At 54.0% G+C, this 22,938-nt stretch overlaps 1 protein-coding gene across 1 annotated transcript in view; it reads left to right on the forward strand.

The window, feature by feature from the left end:
* The window catches only part of LOC144503747 (uncharacterized), a 189,897-nt gene that overhangs the window by 96,214 nt on the left and 70,745 nt on the right, over window positions 1–22,938 (forward strand). Inside the window, exons 11-23 of the mRNA XM_078228546.1 lie at window positions 6,088–6,141; window positions 6,278–6,322; window positions 8,066–8,119; window positions 8,770–8,814; window positions 8,937–8,990; window positions 14,320–14,418; window positions 14,535–14,579; window positions 14,999–15,097; window positions 19,505–19,558; window positions 20,675–20,782; window positions 22,077–22,130; window positions 22,250–22,348; window positions 22,461–22,514. Coding sequence (XP_078084672.1) covers window positions 6,088–6,141; window positions 6,278–6,322; window positions 8,066–8,119; window positions 8,770–8,814; window positions 8,937–8,990; window positions 14,320–14,418; window positions 14,535–14,579; window positions 14,999–15,097; window positions 19,505–19,558; window positions 20,675–20,782; window positions 22,077–22,130; window positions 22,250–22,348; window positions 22,461–22,514 — 864 coding nt within the window. The remainder of the gene's footprint in view (window positions 1–6,087; window positions 6,142–6,277; window positions 6,323–8,065; window positions 8,120–8,769; window positions 8,815–8,936; window positions 8,991–14,319; window positions 14,419–14,534; window positions 14,580–14,998; window positions 15,098–19,504; window positions 19,559–20,674; window positions 20,783–22,076; window positions 22,131–22,249; window positions 22,349–22,460; window positions 22,515–22,938) is intronic.

The raw sequence follows: 22,938 nt of genomic DNA on the forward strand, positions 1-22,938 counted from the left end.
CGCCGCCCCTACTCCCGCCCGCGCCGCCCCTACTCCCGCCCGCGCCGCCCCTACTCCCGCCCGCGCCGCCCCTACTCCCGCCCGCGCCGCCCCTACTCCCGCCCGCGCCGCCCCTACTCCCGCCCGCGCCCCCCCTACTCCCGCCCGCGCCCCCCCTGCTCCCGCCCGCGCCCCCCCTGCTCCCGCCCGCGCCCCCCCTGCTCCCGCCCGCGCCCCCCCTACTCCCGCCCGCGCTCCCCCTACTCCCGCCTGCGCCGCCCCTACTCCCGCCCGCGCCGCCCCTACTCCCGCCCGCGCCGCCCCTACTCCCGCCCGCGCCGCCCCTACTCCCGCCCGCGCCGCCCCTACTCCCGCCCGCGCCGCCCCTACTCCCGCCCGCGCCGCCCCTACTCCCGCCCGCGCCGCCCCTACTCCCGCCCGCGCCGCCCCTACTCCCGCCCGCGCCGCCCCTACTCCCGCCCGCGCCGCCCCTACTCCCGCCCGCGCCGCCCCTACTCCCGCCCGCGCCGTCCCTACTCCCGCCCGCGCCGCCCCTACTCCCGCCCGCGCCCCCCCTGCTCCCGCCCGCGCCCCCCCTGCTCCCGCCCGCGCCCCCCCTGCTCCCGCCCGCGCCCCCCCTACTCCCGCCCGCGCCCCCCCTACTCCCGTCCGCGCCCCCCCTACTCCCGCCCGCGCCCCCCCTACTCCCGCCCGCGCCCCCCCTACTCCCGCCCGCGCCCCCCCTACTCCCGCCCGCGCCCCCCCTACTCCCGCCCGCGCCCCCCCTACTCCCGCCCGCGCCCCCCCTACTCCCGCCCGCGCCCCCCCTACTCCCGCCCGCGCCCCCCTACTCCCGCCCGCGCCCCCCTACTCCCCCGCCCCCCCCCCTGCTCCCCCCGCCCCCCTGCTCCCGCCCGCGCCCCCCCTGCTCCCGCCCCGCCCCCCCCTACTCCCGCCCGCGCCCCCCCTACTCCCGCCGCGCCCCCCTACTCCCGCCCGCGCCCCCCCTACTCCCGCCCGCGCCCCCCCCCTACTCCGCCCGCGCGCCCCTACTCCCGCCCGCGCCGCCCCTACTCCCGCCCGCGCCGCCCCTACTCCCGCCCGCGCCGCCCCTACTCCCGCCCGCGCCGTCCCTACTCCCGCCCGCGCCGCCGCTACTCCCGCCCGCGCCGCCGCTACTCCCGCCCGCGCCGCCCCTACTCCCGCCCGCGCCGCCCCTACTCCCGCCCGCGCCGCCCCTATTCCCGCCCGCGCCGCCCCTACTCCCGCCCGCGCCCCCCCTACTCCCGCCCGCGCCCCCCCTACTCCCGCCCGCGCCCCCCCTACTCCCGCCCGCGCCCCCCCTACTCCCGCCCGCGCCCCCCCTACTCCCGCCCGCGCCCCCCCTACTCCCGCCCGCGCCCCCCCTACTCCCGCCCGCGCCCCCCCTACTCCCGCCCGCGCCCCCCTACTCCCGCCCGCGCCCCCCCTACTCCCGCCCGCGCCCCCCCTACTCCCGCCCGCGCCCCCCCTACTCCCGCCCGCGCCCCCCCTACTCCCGCCCGCGCCCCACCTACTCCCGCCCGCGCCCCCCCTACCTCCGCCCGCGCCCCCCCTACCCACGCCCGCGCCCCCCCTACTCCCGCCCGCGGCCCCCCTACTCCCGCCCGCGCCCCCCCTACTCCCGCCCGCGCCCCACCTACTCCCGCCCGCGCCCCCCCTACCTCCGCCCGCGCCCCCCCTACCCACGCCCGCGCCCCCCCTACTCCCGCCCGCGGCCCCCCTGCTCCCGCCCGCGCGCCCCCCCTGCTCCCGCCCGCGCCCCCCCTGCTCCCGCCCGCGCCCCCCCTGCTCCCGCCCGCGCTCCCCCTCTGCTCCTGCCCCCGCCCCCGCCCCACCCTCTGCTCCCGCCCCCGCCCCCCCTCTGCTCCTGACCGCGCCCCCCCCTACTCCCGCTCGCGCCCCCCCCTGCTCCCGCCTGCGTCCCCCTCTAGTCCTGCCCCTGCCCCGCCCTCTGCTCCCGCCCCCGCCCTGCCCTCTGCTCCCGCCCCCGCCCCACCCTCTACTCCCGCCCGCGCCCCCCCTGCTCCCGCCCGCGCCCCCCTCTGCTCCTGCCCCTGCCCTGCCCTCTGCTCCCGCCCCCGCCCTCTGCTCCTGCTCGCGCCCCCCCTCTGCTCGCGCCCCCGTCCCCCCTCTGCTCCCACCCCCCCCTGCTCCCACCCGCGCCCCCCGCTCTGCTCCCGCCCCCGCCCCCCCTCTGCTCACGCCCCCGACCCCCCTCTGCTCCCGCCCATGCCCCCCCTCTGCTCCCGCCCCCCGCTCTGCTCCCGCCCGCGCCCCCTCTCTGCTCGCGCCCCTGACCCCCCTCTGCTCCCGCCCCGCCTTCTGCTCCTGCCCGCGCCCCCCCTCTGCTCCCGCCCCGACCCCCGCTCTGCTCCCGCCCGCGCCCCCCCCCTCTGCTCCCGCCCGCGCCCCCCTCTGCTCCCGCCCGCGCCTCCACTCTGCTCCCGCCCGCGCCCCCTCTCTGCTCGCGCCCCTGACCCCCCTCTGCTCCCGCCCCGCCCTCTGCTCCCGCCCGTGCCCCCCTCTGCTCCCGCGCCCCCCTCTGCTCCCGCCCGCGCCCCCCTCTGCTCCCGCCCCGCCCTCTGCTCCCGCCCGTGCCCCGCCTCTACTCCCGCCCGCGCCCCCCCTCAGCTCCCGCCCTGCCCTCTGCTCCCGCCCCCGCCCTCTGCTCCCGCCCCGCCCTCTGCTCCTGCCCCCCGCTCTGCTCCCGCCCCGCCCTCTGCTCCCACCCCCCGCTCTGCTCCCGCCCCCCGCTCTGCTCCCGCCCGCGCCCCCCTTCTGCTCGCGCCCGCGCCCCCCCTACCCACGCCCGCGCCCCCCCTACTCCCGCCCGCGGCCCCCCTGCTCCCGCCCGCGCGCCCCCCCTGCTCCCGCCCGCGCCCCCCCTGCTCCCGCCCGCGCCCCCCCTGCTCCCGCCCGCGCTCCCCCTCTGCTCCTGCCCCCGCCCCCGCCCCACCCTCTGCTCCCGCCCCCGCCCCCCCTCTGCTCCTGACCGCGCCCCCCCCTACTCCCGCTCGCGCCCCCCCCTGCTCCCGCCTGCGTCCCCCTCTAGTCCTGCCCCTGCCCCGCCCTCTGCTCCCGCCCCCGCCCTGCCCTCTGCTCCCGCCCCCGCCCCACCCTCTACTCCCGCCCGCGCCCCCCCTGCTCCCGCCCGCGCCCCCCTCTGCTCCTGCCCCTGCCCTGCCCTCTGCTCCCGCCCCCGCCCTCTGCTCCTGCTCGCGCCCCCCCTCTGCTCGCGCCCCCGTCCCCCCTCTGCTCCCACCCCCCCCTGCTCCCACCCGCGCCCCCCGCTCTGCTCCCGCCCCCGCCCCTCCTCTGCTCACGCCCCCGACCCCCCTCTGCTCCCGCCCATGCCCCCCCTCTGCTCCCGCCCCCCGCTCTGCTCCCGCCCGCGCCCCCTCTCTGCTCGCGCCCCTGACCCCCCTCTGCTCCCGCCCCGCCTTCTGCTCCTGCCCGCGCCCCCCCTCTGCTCCCGCCCCGACCCCCGCTCTGCTCCCGCCCGCGCCCCCCCCCTCTGCTCCCGCCCGCGCCCCCCTCTGCTCCCGCCCGCGCCTCCACTCTGCTCCCGCCCGCGCCCCCTCTCTGCTCGCGCCCCTGACCCCCCTCTGCTCCCGCCCCGCCCTCTGCTCCCGCCCGTGCCCCCCTCTGCTCCCGCGCACCCCTCTGCTCCCGCCCGCGCCCCCCTCTGCTCCCGCCCCGCCCTCTGCTCCCGCCCGTGCCCCGCCTCTACTCCCGCCCGCGCCCCCCCTCAGCTCCCGCCCCCGCCCTCTGCTCCCGCCCCCGCCCTCTGCTCCCGCCCCGCCCTCTGCTCCTGCCCCCCGCTCTGCTCCCGCCCCGCCCTCTGCTCCCACCCCCCGCTCTGCTCCCGCCCCCCGCTCTGCTCCCGCCCGCGCCCCCCTTCTGCTCGCGCCCGCGACCCCCCTCTGCTCCCACCCCGCCCTCTGCTCCCGCCCGCGCCCCCCGCTCTGCTCCCGCCCGCGCCCCCCCTTTGCACCCGCCCCGCCCCACGCTCTGCTCCCGCCCACGCCCCCCTCTGCTTGCGCCCCGCCCCCCCTCTGCTCCCACCCGCTCCCCCCTCTGCTCCCGCCCGCGCCCCCCTCTGCCCTCGCCCGCGCCCCCCTTTGCTTCCGCCCCCGCTCCCCCCTCTGCTCACCCCCGCGCCCCCCCTGCTCCCGCCCGCGCCCCCCCTGCTCCCGCCCGCGCCCCCCCTGCTCCCGCCCGCGCTCCCCCTCTGCTCCTGCCCCCGCCCCCGCCCCACCCTCTGCTCCCGCCCCCGCCCCCCCTCTGCTCCTGACCGCGCCCCCCCCTACTCCCGCTCGCGCCCCCCCCTGCTCCCGCCTGCGTCCCCCTCTAGTCCTGCCCCTGCCCCGCCCTCTGCTCCCGCCCCCGCCCTGCCCTCTGCTCCCGCCCCCGCCCCACCCTCTACTCCCGCCCGCGCCCCCCCTGCTCCCGCCCGCGCCCCCCTCTGCTCCTGCCCCTGCCCTGCCCTCTGCTCCCGCCCCCGCCCTCTGCTCCTGCTCGCGCCCCCCCTCTGCTCGCGCCCCCGTCCCCCCTCTGCTCCCACCCCCCCCTGCTCCCACCCGCGCCCCCCGCTCTGCTCCCGCCCCCGCCCCCCCTCTGCTCACGCCCCCGACCCCCCTCTGCTCCCGCCCATGCCCCCCCTCTGCTCCCGCCCCCCGCTCTGCTCCCGCCCGCGCCCCCTCTCTGCTCGCGCCCCTGACCCCCCTCTGCTCCCGCCCCGCCCTCTGCTCCTGCCCGCGCCCCCCGTCTGCTCCCGCCCCGACCCCCGCTCTGCTCCCGCCCGCGCCCCCCCCCTCTGCTCCCGCCCGCGCCCCCCTCTGCTCCCGCCCGCGCCTCCACTCTGCTCCCGCCCGCGCCCCCTCTCTGCTCGCGCCCCTGACCCCCCTCTGCTCCCGCCCCGCCCTCTGCTCCCGCCCGTGCCCCCCTCTGCTCCCGCGCCCCCCTCTGCTCCCGCCCGCGCCCCCCTCTGCTCCCGCCCCGCCCTCTGCTCCTGCCCGTGCCCCGCCTCTACTCCCGCCCGCGCCCCCCCTCTGCTCCCGCCCTGCCCTCTGCTCCCGCCCCCGCCCTCTGCTCCCGCCCCGCCCTCTGCTCCTGCCCCCCGCTCTGCTCCCGCCCCGCCCTCTGCTCCCACCCCCCGCTCTGCTCCCGCCCCCCGCTCTGCTCCCGCCCGCGCCCCCCTTCTGCTCGCGCCCGCGACCCCCCTCTGCTCCCACCCCGCCCTCTGCTCCCGCCCACGCCCCCCGCTCTGCTCCCGCCCGCGCCCCCCCTTTGCACCCGCCCCGCCCCACGCTCTGCTCCCGCCCACGCCCCCCTCTGCTTGCGCCCCGCCCCCCCCTCTGCTCCCACCCGCTCCCCCCTCTGCTCCCGCCCGCGCCCCCCCTCTGCCCTCGCCCGCGCCCCCCTTTGCTTCCGCCCCCGCTCCCCCCTCTGCTCACCCCCGCGCCCCCCTCTGCTTGCGCCCCGCCCCCCCCCTGCTCCCGCCCATGCCCCCCTCTGCTCCTGCCCGCTCCCCCCCTCTGCTCCCGCCCTCGCCCCCCCTCTGCCCTCGCCCGCTCCCCCCTCTGCCCTCGCCCGCTCCCCCCCTCTGCCCTCGCCCGCTCCCCCCTGCCCTCGCCCGCTCCCCCCCTCTGCCCTCGCCCGCTCCCCCCGTCTGCCCTCGCCCGCTCCCCCCTCTGCCCTCGCCCACTCCCCCCCTCTGCCCTCGCCCGCTCCCCCCTCTGCCCTCGCCCGCTCCCCCCCTCTGCCCTCGCCCGCTCCCCCCCTCTGCCCTCGCCCGCTCCCCTCTCTGCCCTCGCCCGCTTCCCCCCTCTGCCCTCGCCCGCGCCCCCCTCTGCTCCCGCCCGCGCCCCCCCTCTGCTCCCGCCCGCGCCCCCCTCTTCTCCCGCCCTCACCCCCCCTCTGCCCGCCCGCGCCCCCCCACGTTGTATTTTAATTGTATTACTATCATACAAGAGTGCAAATGTAATTATTAACAATTCTTTAGCATATACTAATAAACAAAAGAGATTAATATGAGACATGCCTTATTATCTATGTCTCTGATAGGGTTTCAATGGACTTGACGGTACTAATGGTGAACCTGGTACTCCAGGTCCAAAGGTAATTGCTTGTTTATCAAATCATTATTATTTTCAGAAACAATCGTTGTCCTTTTTTAATAAATGTTACTACACATCAACTGGACTGGATGTCAATACCTTATTCTTAATGTTTTTTTTATCTGATTCTAAAACAGGGTGAAAATGGCTCTCCAGGGGGCAGTGGTTTGCCTGGCCCAATGGTAAACAATTTTACAAAATAACTAAGTTGTAATGGGCAGGAAGGGGGTGACTTTTGGCACAAGTCCTTCATAGTCCTTCCCACCTTGGCCGATTTCCTCTGTCATGTCCCAGTTAGTTGGCATTGGTCTGTGTGCATTAATAGCTTGGAGAGGGCTTGCCCAGTGGCTCTGCCCAAGGTGGAAATATATATTCATGTTGTGCACCCTCAGAACCAGGTCTTTCTTTGTTACAACGATAGAATGCCCATGGATAAAACTGGAGTACTGTCGACTTATACATTGGGCCACCATTTGCATACAGGAGATGCAGTTCTGTTTAAACAGTTACTGAACAAGTTTTCAAATTAGGTTAAATCAAACATACATATATTCACTAGTCAGAAAGCTAAGACCAGCTCAGAATTCTCCGGTCTTGTGCGTCCCGCCACCGCTGCCAGCAAGAACGGAGAGATTGGCACTCAGCCAAATCTTCATTCACATCAGGGGGACGGGAGAATCCCAGCCCACATTAAAGACCAAATGCTGTCTTCCACACATAAGGCTGAATTCTCCAGCTCCCTGGCAGCAGATTTTCCCAAGACGGAGGCAGCTGGCCATCGACATCTTATGGTCCTGCCAAAGTCAATGGTGATTTACATTCCCTTCCCCCGTGGTATCGTCGGGAAACCCGTGGCGGGGGTCAACTTCAACGGGATCAGAACATCCTTCCGCTGGGTAAGGCTGGACAATTCAGCCTAATGCCTATTTTACCTCGGGACAGTGGAATGATTACATAATTTTTGTATTTTGTGGAGCTTTATTGCGAGACTATTGCAATTCTGTGAGTGGCCACAGTTTTCATATCCAGTACCTGAATATATAATATGCTAAACAGTTTGGACAAGCAACCAGCCAAAGGCTTATTCATCTAACAATGCAGCTGTTGATGACTGCTGATGCCACACATTGTAGAATTGGCCTTATTTCCCTAAATTGGTTAAAACTCTGTTTAATGTCTAAACTGATTATTCCAAAGTTTTGCATTAATCACCACATTGAAACCATCAGGATAATTCCCTCATTTGGTGGTCCCAGTCGGAGAAGTGCATGAACAGAGCCCACATTGAAAAGTACAGATGCTTGGGTTTTCTACCCATTAATTCAAATAGACAAAAAGAAAATCAGCTCTGTACATGTACAATATCTCCCAACCAACCACTCTGTGTGAGAACGGTGGTTAGCACTGCTGCCTCATAGCGCCAGAGACCCGGGTTCAATTCTGGCCTCGGGTCACTGTCTGTGTGGAGTTTACATGTTCTCCGCGTGTCTGCGTGGGTTTCCTCCGGGTTCCGGTTTCCTCCTACAGTGCAAAAGATGTGCGGGTTGGGTTAATTGGCCATAGTAAATTGCCCCATAGTGTCAAGGGGAAAGAGCAGGGTAAATATGTGGGGTTGGGGGGATGGGTTCTGGGTGGGATTGTGGTCGGTGCAGACTTGACAGGCTGAATGGCCTCTTTCTGCACTGTAGGGATTCTATGAGTAAGGTGCCCACTCTGAGAATCAACCCCTACAACGACCCTGGGAAATCTCTAAAAGAATAAAGCAGACATTTTTTTTTAAACATAGCTACTTTGTCAATTTCTTCCTTCATTTCATCCACAAGGGTTACCAGCTGATTGCATTTATAAATATGATTTTATGTTGAAATGGATTCTCATTTGATGCAGTGAACTGAATTGACTCTTTCTGTTCATCACGCATACAGGGTCCTCGTGGTGTGCCGGGTGAGAGAGGACAAAGTGGTTCCCCCGGAACAGCAGTAAGTGCCATCGTTAACACTCGCACAATGCTATTGAATAGAGTAGGTTTACCAAATTACGCCAACATTTTGCTGCAGACAATATGTGACAATCCTGTATATTAAAAATGAAAGGAATCCCATTATGCGTTATAATGGTGAAACACTAATAATAATTATAGCAACAGTTAAAAAATTGGATAAAAGCAAATTACCGCGGATGCTGATGAAGGGTCATCCTGACTCGAAACGTTGGCTCTATTCTCTCTCCACAAATGCTGCCACACCTGCTGAGATTTTCTAGCATTTTCTGTTTTTGGTGTGAGTAAAGAAATCTTGCCTCAACTGTATAGAGCCTTGGTGAGACTGTGCCTGGAGTATTGTGTACAACTTTTGGTCTTCTTATTTAAAGAAGGATATATTTGCCATTGAGGGAGTGCAAAGGAGGGTCACCAGACTAGAGTTGGGATTGATTCAGGGTCTGGAAACTGGTAATATGAGATTAGCGTTAATATTTAATATTTTGAGCAACCTCAATTTTCACTTTGATAATTTTGAATTTGCACTTCTACCTGATTATTTCCTTTAAAATCATTTAGATTTGCTTTTATCCTAAAGGGTTTCCAAAGAAAACAGTCTCTGAACATGAAACTATGTTTTTTTATATGTAGGGTAGCCGTGGTCACGATGGCCATCCTGGCAAAGATGGCGCAGCTGTAAGTAAAGTGTCGTTTTCCGCAATAACTTTTTAATTGCACCAATTTGATGGATTCTTCATTTTCTAAAGTCTTTATTTTGACAGCTTCATGTACATATAGCTTTCTTTTCTTCCATTTAGGGCCCTCCTGGATCGCCTGGCACTCCTGGTTTCCCAGGTCGTGCGGGAGCTAAGGTACGTTGTCCATTAAGCATTTTGCAGGCTTGTAAAAGTGACACCTTCACCTTGTATTCCAAGTAATCATTTGGTTCTTTCAGATTTCCAGCTGATTTAGATTATTAATGTTGCACTTAGAATCTGTTTCTGTGAGGAGGCACCAAACTGTGAGTTCTCTCAACACAGAAGCAAAAACTTAAGAAATATTCCATTTTAATAAGGCTTAACAATATGAAGTCTGAATTGGGGATATTTGATTTGATGTGCAATAGAAGAACAAGGATTCTTGAGAATACGCTGAAAAGCAGGAACTTGTATTTATATAGCACTTCTCAAGAGCAATAAAATACTTGTAAGGTAGAGTCACTATACTAATGAAGGGAAATTAGCAGTCAATTGTACAGCTTCCACAATCAGTAATGAGATAAATGCTTAGATGATATGCTTGTATAATCTCCAAGAGTGATGTTGGTTGAAGGATAAATACTGGCTATCACATGGAGAAAACTCCCCTGCTCCTTTTTGTTGAGTCAACCTTGGGGAGGGGGACACATAGCTAGACACTTTGATCCAGGAAGCAGTCATACCCTTTATTTTAGGGAGTGGTGCATGTTCTGGTAGTGGTCACGGGCAGAAGGGTGTGACTGTAAGTCAGGCAGGAAAGGGGACCCAAGGCACAAAGCCGTTGGAGACGTATCCTCTTCCCCCATTGAGCAGGCATGCGATTCTGGCTGCCTACATGGGTGAGGGAAAAATCTGCAAGGTGGGTGAGCAAACTGGCCACAGCACTGTGGTACAGATGCCATTCGGGTGGAAGAAGTGACAATTGATGTGGCAGTGGCAGAGGACAGTACAGTCACGGAGATAGGCAATTGTGAGACTGAGAATTCATAGCCGAAGTTATCTGTGCTCTGTCGGGGTTAAGTACATCTCCTCATGGTTGTAAAAGAACTTGGGCGCGGAAAGGGTAGATCCAGTTGACATGGCCCATGTAGGAACAAATACCATAAGTAGAATGAGGTACTGCTGAGGACCTGGGCTCCAAATGAATAAGGACCTTAAAGGCAATAATCTCTGGATTGTTACTTGAGTCATGTGCAAACTTGCAAAAGATCAAAGATATTGGAGAATTGAATTTTTTGCTGACAGAGAAACAGGGGTTTCAATCCATGGAGCATTGGCATATAGTGCACAATGCCAGAGGCTCGGAGCAAAATATTCTAGTGTGCTTGAGGTTATAAAAAGACAGATAAAGGAGCGCTGGGCAGAGATGAGAGGGGCTGTGCATAATTCTGATAATAACAGATAACTTAATGATAGTATTTCTAAAGGATCCTGATTGGAAGAGCAGGAAGCAGAATCAGAATGGGTTGAGATGAGAAATAACAGAGAGCAGGAAACACTGGTGGCAGTAATTACAGACCCCGTTATCATAGTAACTATTCTGTTGCGGAAAGCATTACTTAAGAAACAAGAAGAGCTTGTAAGAAAGGTATGCAATAATTGTGAAGACTTCACATTGATTGGGTGAATCAACAGATATAGCATGGAGAACAAGTTCATGGAAGGTGAACAAGTTCATGGAAGGTAAACAAGATAGTTTTCTACAATACATCATGAAACCAAACCAAGAAAAGGCTACCTTATATCTTGACACTAAAATAAACTCAATTACATCAGCTTCAGTGGTGAATTGCCTAAGGTAGATTGGGAAATTAGATTAAGAGGCATGATGATGTGGTCAGTTTGGGTTTTACCAGGGTCAATCGACTTCAGACCTCATTACAGCCTTGGCCCAAACATGAGAGTAACTGCCCTTGACCTCAAAAAAGTATTTGACTTCGAGTGTGGCATTAAGGAACTGTTGACGGGCTACAACTAGCCCGTGGGGTGCTGCAAGAATTAGTTTGTGGCCCTTAGCTATTTATAATCTTAGTTAATGATGTAGTTGAAAGGGTTAAGTGTAAGTATCCAAATTTGCTGATGATACAAAGCTAGTTGAGAAAGTAAGCTCTCAGGAGGACACAAAGAGATTGCAAAGGGATATTTGCGAGAGAAGTGAATGACCAAGAAGGAGGCTGGTGGAGTATAATGTGGCGAATTTGTGAGGTCCTTCACATTGGTAGAAAGAACAGAAAAGGAATAATATTTTTAAATTGGTGAGAAACTATTTAATGTTGATGCTCAAGAGATATTTGGCTATATGAGTATCTGCACATGAAATGCGAAAAGGTCTTGGGTGCAGTGGGCAGTATCGCTGCCTCTGAGACAAAAGCTCTGTGTTCAAGTCCCACCCCAGAACTTGAAGGCCACAGAAAATGTGTTCATAATGTGGCCAAACAAGTTGATTACCAACCTGAAAATCCTTCCAACACACACACATGTCAATGGAAGGTGGTCAGAGTGGGAGAGATTCCTGATCAACCATGTAAGGAAAGAAAGTTGTAGTCTCTACCATCACTATCATAGCTCCAGACAACAACATGCATGTAAAGGTGCATGTGGCCACAGCAACTTGGAATCCCTGAATGAACTGTAACACACGAACACATGAAACACAAAGTTGACAAACAAGGACAGCAAGTAATTGGGAAGGTAAATAGTATGTTAGCCAAGTTATGGAGAGCGCAGCTGGCCACCTCAATGACTGAGTCTCTTGCAAGAGATTATGGGGAAGGTCACCTGACCGGAACAGGCACCAGAATCACATCTCCAGAATTCTGATGACCTGCTCAGTGCTTGCCCTACTGACCAACTGGCAATGGTCATATCATTGTGGTCTGGGGCTCCTGTAAAGGGTTCAGTGGCCATTTCTTTAAGGGCCTCTAGGATCCATCCATGCACTCTGGGGGCTGAAATAAAGATCTGAGGCTGGCTGGACTGGTGGAGGATAAAGGAGTTACAGTAGCTGCCAGGAAAGCGAGTGTAGCACACCTGGAGGAAGCACTTGTGGTCGCAGGCCAGTTGGATGTTGAGGAAATGGAAGCCTTTCCTTTGGATGATCTCACTGGCCAGTGACTGGATGTCTTGTTGGCCCACATGGGTGCAATTGATGATGTCCTACATTTTGGGCAAAGCCAGTATTAGGCACCCACCACACAAGCCTTGCTAGGCCATGTTTATCATTAAATGAATGTGCTACCCAGCTCTGACAAAGGGGGCATCAGTGATTTGTGGAATGCAGTATTGTGCAGCTGCTTATGAGATGCCACCATGGCACACAGACCATCTGTGGAAGAAGCCAGCAATGAGGAAGTTAAAGGCCATTGTAACTTTAATAGCCACTGATAGGACATGGTTACCAGTGCTGCAACATGTGAGGTCTTCAATGAAGTGGGCACAGATGTCAGTTACTATCTGCCTGGAGAGCTGCAGTCTCCTGCGGGCACTGGGTCTTGGCCATTTCTTCGACAGTAGATCCTGTGGCAGGGGCTTGCTGTCTAATATCTTCCTGCTCCTCTTTCCTCTGTGGCTCCTGATGCCCTGGGTTCGGTTCTGTCCTTCCTGCAGAGGGTGCTGCTCCTCATCCCAAAATCCAATCGTTTCTGCCCCCTATGCAATGCCAGGTGAGTGCAGACTCAGTTCAAAGCAGGGGTGTTGAGTGTCTATGCTCCCTGCACCCACTTTTCAAGGCCAGTTATCCTTTGTCCTGCTGACCTTCTGGAATAGGATGATGCCCAAATCGTTTGTTCATTCCCATGAATGTCTGCATTACAGACAATGTAATAGTGTTACCACTAAGCCAGCACGTTTACCCAAAAGGTGAGAGATTTTAGCTCGACAAAAGTAAGAGTTATTTCTCTGAGAGGATGGTTAGTTATCTGAAGTAGTGAGCTGTGGGTGCAAGTGGATAATATCTCAAAATGGACAAGGTCTGGAAGAAAAATATTGGTTATAATTGTTAATACATTAGCAAGGTGGACTGGCTGGGCTCTCAATCCCTCAATTTAACAAAGCATATCTCAGTTAATGCAGGTGGAGTGAGAAAGAACCCTCTGGTGTTAATGATTGAGACCCACATGCAGCCATTTAAATAATCAAGCTGGATGGATCAAAGACCTGCATTGGTTCATGTTGGTGCAATACCCACATTTTCACCGTCTTAGGCAGTCCCTCAGGGTCGAGGATGACTTGCTTCCACACTAAGGACGGGTTCTCAGGTGACTTGAGGAGTCCAATGTGCGACCTACAGTCTCTGCCACATATGGGGCAGACAGTGGTTACAGGAACGGGTGGGTAGGAGGATGCCCGGGTTGCCATGTGCTTTTATTTGCTGTTGACACTTGGTATCAGCTTGCTCTCAGTAATTCAACCCCTATGATCCAATAGGGGAACTCAAGATTTGACCTGGGCAAAATAAACGCATTATGCTCTTATTATCTGCTGCTCCTGAGGGAAAGTTTTGTTGCATTTTAAAAGAAATGGATCCTATTGAGGAACTTCTGGGACTTCTCTTTAGGCCTCAGATGGCTTGAGTTTCGATGAATATTTGGGGGTGGAACGGGGAGAAGTTCTTAGGAAGTCCGGGGAATTCACTGTTTGTGGCGCGATGGAGGATGGTGGGACAGTAGAAGATCCAACTTCCTCAGCCTCCCCAGAGAAGTTGAAAATAACACTAAAAGTGGAGCAGGCTCGCGGTGGAACTGGTTTCTGCTCAGAATGACACAGGCCCTTTAGTATTTTACTGGCTCGCTGCAAGCTGGTCTCATGGCAATTGCTAACACCAGGAATGCCAGCATTCAGTCTCACTCCCATTAATAGTTGCTCCAAGTAAGGCACGGAAGAGGGATTCTGCCTCAGGCTTGGCCCCCGGGGAAAACTTTGGAAATGGCAGAGGCCCAGCACACTTGCTTTCTGTGCAGTTGAACTGATCTTCTGCCAGAGTTACAGGGAAACCAAACCCTAGAGTGATTCTGACTTCATACCATTCGGAGGAATGTCCCTGTTTAAGAATGAAAAAATAATCTATCTTTATGCCTTGCATTTTTAATTAAGCTGAATGCATCGAATAGATCATTGTAGTAGCTCGGCCCTCAAAGTGGAGAGGGGTGGGGGGCACGCATTCTGAGGGCCACGTGAGTGGCAAGAACCCAATGGATCACCCCGGCGGGAAGCTCAGCCAATCTGCAGGAGGGAGCGGACCAGGGATCAAGGAAGGACTGGCATTTAGAGCTCAGGAGTCAAGACGAGCAGTCGCATTCTAGTCAAGTCTTACCTTGTACATGTATATAATCATTCTGTTGGCAATAAGGCCTTTATCATTAAAGCAGCATTGAGTTACTCTCAATCTATTACAATCGCACTGTTCTCATTGTATTTTCTTTCCTTTCAACAATGTGTCTTGCAGGGGGAATCCGGTGAGCGAGGTCCTCCTGGTTCCAATGGCACCCCAGGGCTAAGGGGTGAACAAGGTTTCCAGGGTCCTGCCGGGAGCCCAGGACTCCCTGTATGTAAATAATTACCCACTGAAATCCTTTACATCTGCCTTTCAGAAAACTATTGATAAGTGATAGCATTTCCAGATTTTTCTATCTGACGGCCTGCTACTGATTTATATTTCAGGGGAACTCTGGAAAAGACGGATCATCGGGTGCTCGAGGTTTACAGGTAAGCCGGAACCAAATTACATACTTGTTTATCATGAGAATATACTTCAAATGAAAAAGTAAGGAGTTCATTAAAGAGTCGGGGATCAAATGAATATTGTCTTTGCTCATAAACTTAGCCTGCCCCGATTAGGTAAACATAAGTAAACAAATGCCAAGCCATTTGGTAGCTTTATATGACATATTTAGTCCTCGATGGAATTAATTGGCTGATAAATATGTCACAACCACCTTTATTGAAAAAAAAAGAAAATGTTTCCAAAGACCTGATGAAAGTATGCAATGAAGCTCTTTATAATTTTGTTGTTCAGTTTTCAATACTTTGGACATCTTTTGTTCAGTGTGACAAATCAAATGTATAATTAACATAGAGTCCTGACTAAAAATTGTATTCACATCACTTTTTTAAAAATATTTTAGGGTCTTCTTGGTATGCCTGGCAACCCTGGCAGAATGGGTACAATTGGTGTTCCAGGCCCAGCAGGCACTAATGGCATTCCAGGTTCCAAAGGTCCACCAGTAAGTGTTTGCAACGGTTATATTTTTATTGCACAAGTGAAACCCCATGTTAGTGCTCTGTTCATATCAGTAAAATATAAGATAACAGAAAATAAAGTAGCATGGGTCTTTAAAAATTCTTCCAGGGGATGCGGGCATTGCTGGATGTTTGTTCCCCATCCTTAATTGCCCTTGAGAAGGTGGTGGTGAGCCGCTTTCTCGAATCGCTTCAGTCCATGTGATGCTGCTGCGCCTGAAATATTGCTAGGAAGGGAGTTCCAAGGTTTTGACACTGACAGTGAAGGAACAGTGACATAGTTCCAAATCAGGATGGTGCATAGCTTGAAGGAAACTTTCCAGGTAGTGGTGATCCCTTGTTCTTCTCGGTAGAGGTCACAAATTTGGATGGTGTTGTTGAAGGAGCCTTGGTAAGTTGCTATGGTGTATCTTGAATGTGGTACATGCTGTTGCTACTGTGCATCTGTGGTGGAGGGAATGAATGTTGAAGATGATAAATGGGGTGACAATCAAGCTGGCTGCTTTTGTCCTGGATGGTGTGAAATTTCTTTAGTGCTGTCAGCTTCACTCATAGAATCATAGAATACCTACAGTGCAAAAAGAGGCCATTCAGCCCATCGAGCCTGCACCGACAACAGTCCCACCCAGGCCCTATCCCCATAACCCCATGGATTTGCCCTGCTAATTCCCCTGACACTAAGGGGCAATTTACCACAGCCAATCTACCTAACCTGCACATCTTTGGAGTGTGGGAGGAAACCTACTCATTCAGGCAAGTGGAGACAATCCATTTTGCCCCCAACCTGTGCCTTGGATATATATGTTTTGGTGAGTCAAGAGATGAGTTATTCACCACATTCCCAGTCTCTGGTTTGCTTTTGCAGTCACAGTATCTGTATGGCTGGTCCAATTCAGCTTCTGTTAAATGGTACCTCTCAGGATGTTGATGGCAGAAGATTCAGCGATGGTAATGCCATTGAATGTCAAGGGATGGTCAGATTCTCTCTTGTTAGAGATGGTCATTTCCTGACATTTGTGTTGCATGAATTTAACTTCCAACTGTCATCCCAAACCAGGTCAGTCCAGGTCTTGCTGCCTATAGATTTGGATTGTTTCATTATCTGGACTGGTTGATGATTGCTTAACAGTCAAAGCCACCAGATGGAAATAAATGGGTCATTTTTGGGTTGTCATGCTGTAATTAACAGGGCAGCACATGGATCAGTGCTTGGGCCTCAGCTATTTACAATCTATATCAGTGATTTAGAAGATTCAACATTATATGGGAAATTCAGCATGTGGAGTTGCAAAAGAGTCTAGAGGGACGTAAATAGATCAAGTGAATGAGCAAGAACACGGCAGAGGAATGCAATGTCAGCAACAGTAAAGTGGTAATAAAAATATCAAAGCAAAATCCATTTTGAATGGTAAGAGACTTGGAAATGTTGGTATTCAGATAGAGCTGGGTATCCTTGCACATGATTCACAGGAAGTTAACATCCCAGTGCAGCAAGCAATTACGAAAGCAAAGGGAATGGAAGGTGAAAGTGAAGAAGTCTTACCATAATTGTGTAGGACCTTGGTGAGACCACACCAGGATTAGTGTGTGGAGTTCTGGGGCATGATCTTACTGGCTGTTCATGCCATGCTCCTGCTGCGGCGAGGTTGGAGAATTTGGTGCCCAGCCAAAACTTTGTTCATTGCAGCCAGATGGGAAAATCCTGCTGGAGTGAATGGTAGCATTTTCCATGATGATGGCATTGCTGCAACTGCCTCAGTACTCAACGCCGACAACTGCCAGTCTCCAGATGCAATTTTACAACTCATTCGCTTCATCCTGGACCACAATGTCTTCACCTTCAACAGCCAGTTCTTCATCCAGACACACGGGACAGCCATGGGGACCAAATTCACATCTCAATATGCCAACATCTTCATGCACAGGTTCGAACAAGACCTCTTCACCGCACAGCACCTTCAACCGATGCTATACACTAGATACATCAATGACATTTTCTTCCTTTGGACTCATGGTGAACAATCACTGAAACAACTAAATGATGACATCAACAAGTTCCATCCCACCATCAGACTCACCATGGACTACTCTCCGGAATTGGTTGCATTCTTGGACACACGCACCTCCATCAAAGACGGTCACCTCAGCACTTCACTGTACTGCAATCCCACGGATAACCTCACGATGCTCCACCTCTCCAGCTTCCACCCTAAACACGTTAAAGAAGCCATCCCCTACGGACAAGCCCTCCATATACACAGGATCTGCTCAGATGAGGAGGATCGCAACAAACACCTCCAGACGCTGAAAGATGCCCTCATAAGAACAGGATATGGCGCTCGACTCATCGATCAATAGTTCCGACGCGCCACAGCAAAAAACCGCACCGACCTCCTCAGAAGACAAACAGGGGACATGGTGGACAGAGTACCCTTCGTCGTCCAGTACTTCCCCGGAGCGGAGAAGCTACGACATCTTCTCCGGAGCCTTCAACATGTCATTGCTGAAGACGAACATCTCGTCAAGGCCATCCCCACACCCCACTTCTTGGCCTTCAAACAACTACACAACCTCAAACAGACCATTGTCCGCAGCAAACTACCCAGCCTTTAGGAGAACAGTAACCACGACACCACACAACCCTACCACAGCAACTTCTGCAGGACATGCCGGATCATCGACACAGATGCCATCATCTCACGTGAGAACACCATCCACCAGGTACACGGTACATACTCTTGCAACTCGGCCAACGTTGTCTACCTGATACGCTGCAGGAATGGATGTTCCGAGGCCTGGTACATTGGGGAGACCATGCAGACACTACGACAACAGATGAATGAACACTGCTCAACTATTACCAGGCAAGACTGTTCTCTTCCTGTTGGAGAGCACTTCAGGATCAGAGGCCGAATACCCGTGACGGTCACAGGCATTCGGCCTCTGATCTTCGGGTAAGCGTTCTCCAAGGCGACCTTCATGACACACGACAGCGCAGAGTTGCTGAGCAGAGACTGATAGCCAAGTTCCGCACACATGAGGACTGCCTCAACCGGGATCTTGGGGTCATGTCGCACTATCTGTAACCCCCACGACTTGCCTGGGCTTGCAAAATCTCACTAACTGTCCTGTCTGGAGACAATACACATCTCTTTAACCTGTGCTTAATGCTCTCTCCACTCACATTGTCTGTACCTTTAAGACTTGATTACCTGTAAAGACTCGCATTCCAACCATTATTTTGTAAATTGAGTTTGTGTCTTTATATGCCCTGTTTGTGAACAGAATTCCCACTTACCTGACGAAGGAGCAGCATCTCAGCATCTCATCTCCATGATTGCAGCATGAAACCCACTGCTAAACATGCTGCTAAGTGGCTGCAATCTCAGGGGGTGGTCCAGCTGTGTGCGGCACGGTAGCACAGTGGTTTGCACTGCTGCTTCACAGCTCCAGGGACCTGGGTTCGATTCCCGGCTTGGGTCACTGTCTGTGCGGAGTTTGCACATTCTCCTCATGTCTGCGTGGGTTTCCTCCGGGTGCTCCGGTTTCCTCCCACAGTCCAAAGATGTGTGGGTTAGGTTGATTGGACGTGCTAAAATTGCCCCTTAGTGTCCTGAGGTGCATAGGTTAGAGGGATTAGCGGGTAAATCTGTAGGGATATGGGATTAGGGCCAGGGTGGGATTGTGGTCGGTGCAGACTCGATGGGCCAAGGGGCCTCTTTCTGCACGGTCGGGTTTCTATGATTTCTATAAAAACTAGCATGAACTTAAGTTAATCTGTGCTTCTTAAACCCAAACCTATCCCTCTCCAAGGGGAGCTGCACTCTGGCTGCAGCAGGTTCTTTATGAGAATGCTTTGCACAAGGAAAGCAGGATACAAATGGAGCAGCAGATTCAGGACAGGGCTCGCAGGTTCTTCCTTGCAGTCCTGAAAGCTTTAGGAAAGGAAGAGAACACGGAGGGCCATATGGCCTTCCAGGAACAAGCTATGAAAGAAAATGAAGAAAGTATCAATGGAGATCAATGTAAGGAGGGCCTTGAGGAGCTGGCTGCAGATATGCATGAGTGGTAAAGATCAGTGAATTATTTTTCAAATGCCACCTTGCACCCTATTAAACCACCAAGGTGTAGATTTAGAGTTCAGTTCAGCATGCTTTAAAGAAATCATATTTTTAGATGTTCCTCATCTTGTACTCTCATTGCAGGGTTGCCCTTTACCTTTCTCAGACATCACTCTTATATTGGTGACTTTTTAAAATGCTCTTTTACCTCAAAATACCAAAGAAATCCATTATTCATCATTTTATTTTACTCAGCTGCTTTTCAAACAAAAAAAATTTTTTTCATCATTGTCGATACATTTTCTAATTGGCTACATTTCATTTTCTTAGGGTGAATCTGGAAAACCTGGAGCAACAGGTGAACCTGGTCCGAAGGGTGAATCCGTAAGTCTTTATACTTTGTCCCTTTTAAATTGAATGAGGAAAATCAATTGAGTGACCAAACTTTTAAATTGGGGTTATTTTTACTGAGACATTTAAATCGTGGGTCAGGATTTTACAGTGAACTTGGAGGTGCGTGGCTGACCTGGAATCTCACAAGAAGGTGTTGGGCATGCGTCCCAATGTCATCACGCTCGTGCACAACATTATGGTCGGTGGGCAAGTGCAGGAATCACAGGCGCGCCCACCAACAATTAATCTGGCTATTAGACCCATTGAGGAACCAATTGTCAGTGATGCCAGTGGCCCATTCATTTGTATGGTTGATGGATTGTCCAATTAGTCAGGCAACCGCTACATTCTTGCTGTGAATTCCATCCGGAATGGGTATAAATGCCCAAGGTTAAATAAAATAAAAGAAGATGTTTGGTGGGGGTGGGTGTGATCTGTTGTCAGGTGCTTAAATTTGCAGTATTGACACTGTTGGTAGCCTTTTATTGAACTCGGTTCATTTTTACCGTCCTGCAGCTCTCAGAGGCAACTCCACAACAGCTGTCAGCCTTCAAGTGGCGCCCACCCGCATCCTCATTTCTCTCGGCATCCACTCTTCGCCCACAACACGGCAGTGCTGAGTCTTTCTCAGTGCCCGTTTCATGCTGACTGCCAGCTAATTGGCCAGCTAGGGTGAAAATGTGGTCATGGGCCAATCACGGGCAGAGTACATACTGCGTTGGCCCACTGATCGCACACAAATGTTCATGCCATAGTTTTAGCAAACCCTTCTTTTTGTGCCAATCTTAATAGAGTAATGCAGCTCGTTGGCAAAATCTAAGTAAAGATTGAAACAATTTTGCTTTTTTAAGCATTTTTAAAGTCTAAAATCTTTGGTAGTAACAACAGAAATATTTATGTTAAACCTCCAATAAGCCACTTCTAATCTAGCAATCCATTTTTCCTTTTGTTGGGGAATGATGGAAAGCAAAGGGTTATATGCTGTAATGCTTATTATAACACAGAGAGTGGGCCACATTGCGAAGGAGGACGAACTAATAACCTACAAAAGAATAAGTTGCCAAGGTCTATGACACACTTTAAGCAGTATCTTTATCTTCTTGCTAGGGAACACCTGGAGGTCCTGGTCTTTCTGGTCCCGCTGGTGAAGAAGGCAAGAGAGGTGCACCCGGTGAAGCAGGATCGACTGGTATACAGGGTGTTCCTGGCGAAAGAGTAAGGTGGAACCTATACCATACAGAGAAAAAATACACCACAACAGATCTTCGGAATATATGCAACAGTTGATAAATAAGGATAGACTACTGCATAGTGTTAACGAAATTGGAGCTTTCTATGTGACTGTACATAAATTATCGTACAAATCTGTTTGGGGAGAGAATTCCAGATTTCCACTAATCTGTGTGAGCCAAACTCCTTCCTAAATGTTCTAGGGTTAGTTATACTTTGCCCTCCTGCTGTGGACACCCCACCAGAGGAAATAGTTTATCTACATCTACCCTATGAATTCCTTATATCCTTTGAATAATCTCAATAATTTCCTGTCTCAATGTTCTGAACTTAATGGAATACAGGTCACATTCATGTAATCCGTCGTCATAATATAACTCAATAAACCCTGGTAACAACCTGGTGTTTCTTCTCCGAGACCATCGATAGGGATTTCCTGAGAGGGCCTAAACATCCATAAACACTGCCACACCTTGTCCCCTCTGCAAGTACCCTTGACAAAGCATTAAATGAATTATCATGTATCACCTACTCTTTCGGCCCCCCCCTCCCCACCCCACTTGACGGCGTGAATCATGTCTACCTGGTTTTTTCATGGCAGTGTGGCAAGATCTGGAGAGAAACACGCCTTTCTCTCGTCCGAACCAACACTCATGTTGCGACTGTTCATACCCATGGGACTTTTTCATCCTGCTGCATTGAGTGCAGATTTGGCTGGGCGCCAAATTCTCTGACCTTGTTGCAGTGGAAGTATGGCATGATTGGCCAGTAAGATTGTGCCCTTGTTTGGTAAGATTTCACCCTCCATTTCTCATGATGAATCCTCGTATTTTCCCACAATTTATGTTATATTAATAATTTCTATTAATATACCGAGGTTAAAATTGATGTTAGCTTTGATATCCTTTACAATTTCTTTAAAATTCTTTTGTGTACCTCTCATTACCTTTTCATATCCCTTGGTTTTATTTTATAGCTCTCCCTGTTCATTAGATTATCACTTTTCATACATTTGTTTAACTTGTAACTACCTTAGCATAATTATGAGCTATGGTTATTTAACTACACAAGTGGAGCCATTGTTTTTTAGGAAATATAATGTATCATTAAAAAAAAATTGTATTGTCCCGAGTCATAATGCTGTACAATTAAGTAGTTATAGTTAAATATCTGCTTTTGTGGCTCCCTCAGTGACATCCATGATTAAGTTATTTTAAAAATCAATGGTTGTGCATATTCCAACAATACTAGCAACCTAACTTTCAGTTCCTATTTCTAGGGGCCTCAGGGAGTAAGAGGGGTTCCAGGTGCAAGTGGACCACCAGGTGAAAAGGTCAAGAGATCTCATCATTTTTTAAATCAGCTTTAGTAAATATTGACATTTCTTTTCCACATTTTCATTTGGATAAAAGTTTCCAAATCCCTGATTCTATACTAACTTTATGTTAATAGGGACCTGCAGGAGAATCTGGTCCACCAGGTAACGCTGGGCCCAGAGGTGCAAATGGCGAACCAGGTCGTCATGGAGATGCCGGTATCCCTGGCCAAAGAGTAAGAAGCAGAATTTCTTTAGAAGAATAATAGGAAAAGAATTGTTGGAAAATTTATTTCACTGATAATGTATTTTCCTGGCTCAATTTCCACTTGCCTTTCTTTGCTTTAGGGTCTTACAGGCAACCCTGGGAACCCTGGACCTATTGGTAAACCTGGACCACAGGTAATTTTCAAAAAAGGTATTCATAGAAAAATACATTTTCCTCTTTCATCTGCAAATTTCTATCTCAGTAAAGTCTGCAAGTGAAGAGCTTAATTTCCTCTTGTTGGGGTCTTCATTACTGTAGGTAACGAAATCGCCCAACAGAATGCTACCCAGTCGATCAGAATGCATTGTTATTATCATAGGATCCCCACTGTACAGAGGGCCCATCGAGCCTGCAACGACAACAATCCCCATCCCTGTAACCCCACATATTTATCTTGATAATCTCCCTGACACAGAAGGGCAATTTTTTAGCATGGCCAATGAACTTAATCTGTACAGCTTTGGACTGTGGCAGGAAACCGGAGAATCCGGAAGAAACCCAGGCAGACAAGGGGAGAATGTGCAAGCTCCACCCAGTCACCAGAGGCTGGAATCGAAC

Source organism: Mustelus asterias, chromosome 14 (genome assembly GCF_964213995.1).
Source record: "Mustelus asterias chromosome 14, sMusAst1.hap1.1, whole genome shotgun sequence".
Lineage (NCBI taxonomy): Eukaryota > Metazoa > Chordata > Chondrichthyes > Carcharhiniformes > Triakidae > Mustelus > Mustelus asterias.